A 1,865-nucleotide genomic window follows, 5' to 3' on the forward strand; every position below is an offset into this window, starting at 1 on the left:
TTTTGGAGCAGTAGCTATTTCTTATGTCAAGTGTACTCAATGATATATTAACCCACGAAGAGAACATGTTTTAAAAGTACTGAAAGATGACAAATTAGTAAATATGGTATATTTTAGCATAGGATTTGCCCCTCTTTGATGACACATTCTGTTAATGAGCACCTTACGCACTTGACGTTAAATCTGAAAGTAAAGACAGGTTCTTAATCACATGTTTGCTCATGAGGGGAGTGACAGGAAGGTGATAAAATGCCCTTCATTTTATTGATGGGACCCTTTCCTTGCCCAAGGCAAGCTGTTGAGGGGGTTGTTCCTGTTGCAGGAATGCAGGTGCTGGTTCTGCAGCCAGTGCTGGTGTGAGCGGCTGTGGCTGCCAGAGCAGCCCAGGGCTGGCCTCACTCACACCCTGGCAGCCCTGGCTGTGCCCAGCACTGTGCAGAGCTGGTATTTTTGGTGTGATGAACACATGTGAGGGCCTGGACAGAGGGAGCAGGTCTGGCCACTCACTGTTGCCCACGGCTCTTGTGGCTGATGGCACCTCCATAGTTGATGCTGCCTCAGGACAAGTTGCAGTAACATGTTCCTTTAACCTTGCTCATCTGTGCCTGATCCATTTACCATTAAGCAATTAAACCATACTTCAAAAAATAAGCAAAACTTGATTATTTCCTTGGTCGTTGTTAAATCCCTGACAGCAGCACATGTTTAATTCTGGAATACCTTTTGTTTGTAGGGGGAAGAGTAAAAACATGGAAACGGAGATGGTTTATTCTGACTGATAATTGCTTGTATTACTTTGAATACACAACAGTGAGTATACATCATGGTGAATTTTCTTTGTAATCAAGATTTATAAATAGTTAATAATGTGATATTTTCCTAATTTTTTAGGACAAAGAGCCTAGAGGAATTATTCCATTAGAAAATCTTAGCATAAGAGAAGTCGAAGACCCTAGAAAACCAGTAAGACAGTTTCATATTTATTTTTTAAATGAAGATGAGTAAGCCATATGGAACTTAATTGTACTGTTAAATGAATTTATTTGTCAGTTTTGTTTTGTTTTTTAAATTTATTACTTCATTTCTACCCTCTAGAACTGCTTTGAGCTCTACAACCCCAGTCATAAAGGTCAAGTAATTAAAGCGTGTAAAACTGAAGCTGACGGTAGAGTGGTGGAAGGCAACCATGTAGTATATAGAATATCTGCTCCCACCCCAGAAGAAAAGGAAGAGTGGATTAAATCTATCAAGTGAGTTTAAAGTCTTAAATGTCTTTCAGAAATGAAGTGTAAGCTCTTTTCAGAGTATGACACTAAGAGAATTTGTTGTAACTTGTTTGAAGAACTCTGATGTGGCGATGTCCTCCAGGACTAACAACGAGCTCAGTGAGGTTGATGGATCAAGATACAAATCTGTAACTGTGTGGTACTAAGGAAATACTGCTGCTAACTCAAATTAGGAGAATATGGATTTATTGTTCTATGCAAATGTAAAACCTTTTGTTAATTGTCTTTAAACCTAATTCCATTTGGTTCTTACTTCACCCAATAATTAACTTTAGTGACATGTATCTTAAGCATGTGCACAAGCAGTTTTAAACTTCCACAGCTTGACTTTATGTTGGAAGGTTTCTAAGCAGATCCACACTTGCAGGAGTAAATAATGGTCAAGATGTGAAGGTGTGAATTCTAAACAAATCACATTGGAATAGCACCTTATGCTAAAGAAATATTTGTAGTGCTTAGAAATCAGCCACCCACCTTAAAGAGTGTGGAGTCATCCACAAGGAAGGGAGAACATAAGTTTTAGTTTTCAAAAACAGGTATTTGTTAACCAAACTGATGATTCCTTTTTTTCTCTTCCAG

General features: G+C 38.6%; 1 protein-coding gene across 3 annotated transcripts in view; it reads left to right on the forward strand.

Moving 5' to 3' along the window:
- CYTH3 (cytohesin 3) overlaps positions 1-1,865 on the forward strand; it is a 48,664-nt gene that overhangs the window by 43,365 nt on the left and 3,434 nt on the right. Inside the window, exons 10-12 of one of the 3 annotated variants that reach the window (XM_058849587.1) lie at positions 734-810; positions 892-963; positions 1,096-1,254. In XM_058849587.1, the coding sequence (XP_058705570.1) occupies positions 734-810; positions 892-963; positions 1,096-1,254 (308 nt within the window). Of the gene's footprint in view, positions 1-731; positions 811-891; positions 964-1,095; positions 1,255-1,865 lie in introns of those variants that run through there. The other 2 variants (XM_058849585.1, XM_058849586.1) reach the window with 2 other exon arrangements.

Source organism: Poecile atricapillus, chromosome 14 (assembly GCF_030490865.1).
Source record: "Poecile atricapillus isolate bPoeAtr1 chromosome 14, bPoeAtr1.hap1, whole genome shotgun sequence".
Lineage (NCBI taxonomy): Eukaryota > Metazoa > Chordata > Aves > Passeriformes > Paridae > Poecile > Poecile atricapillus.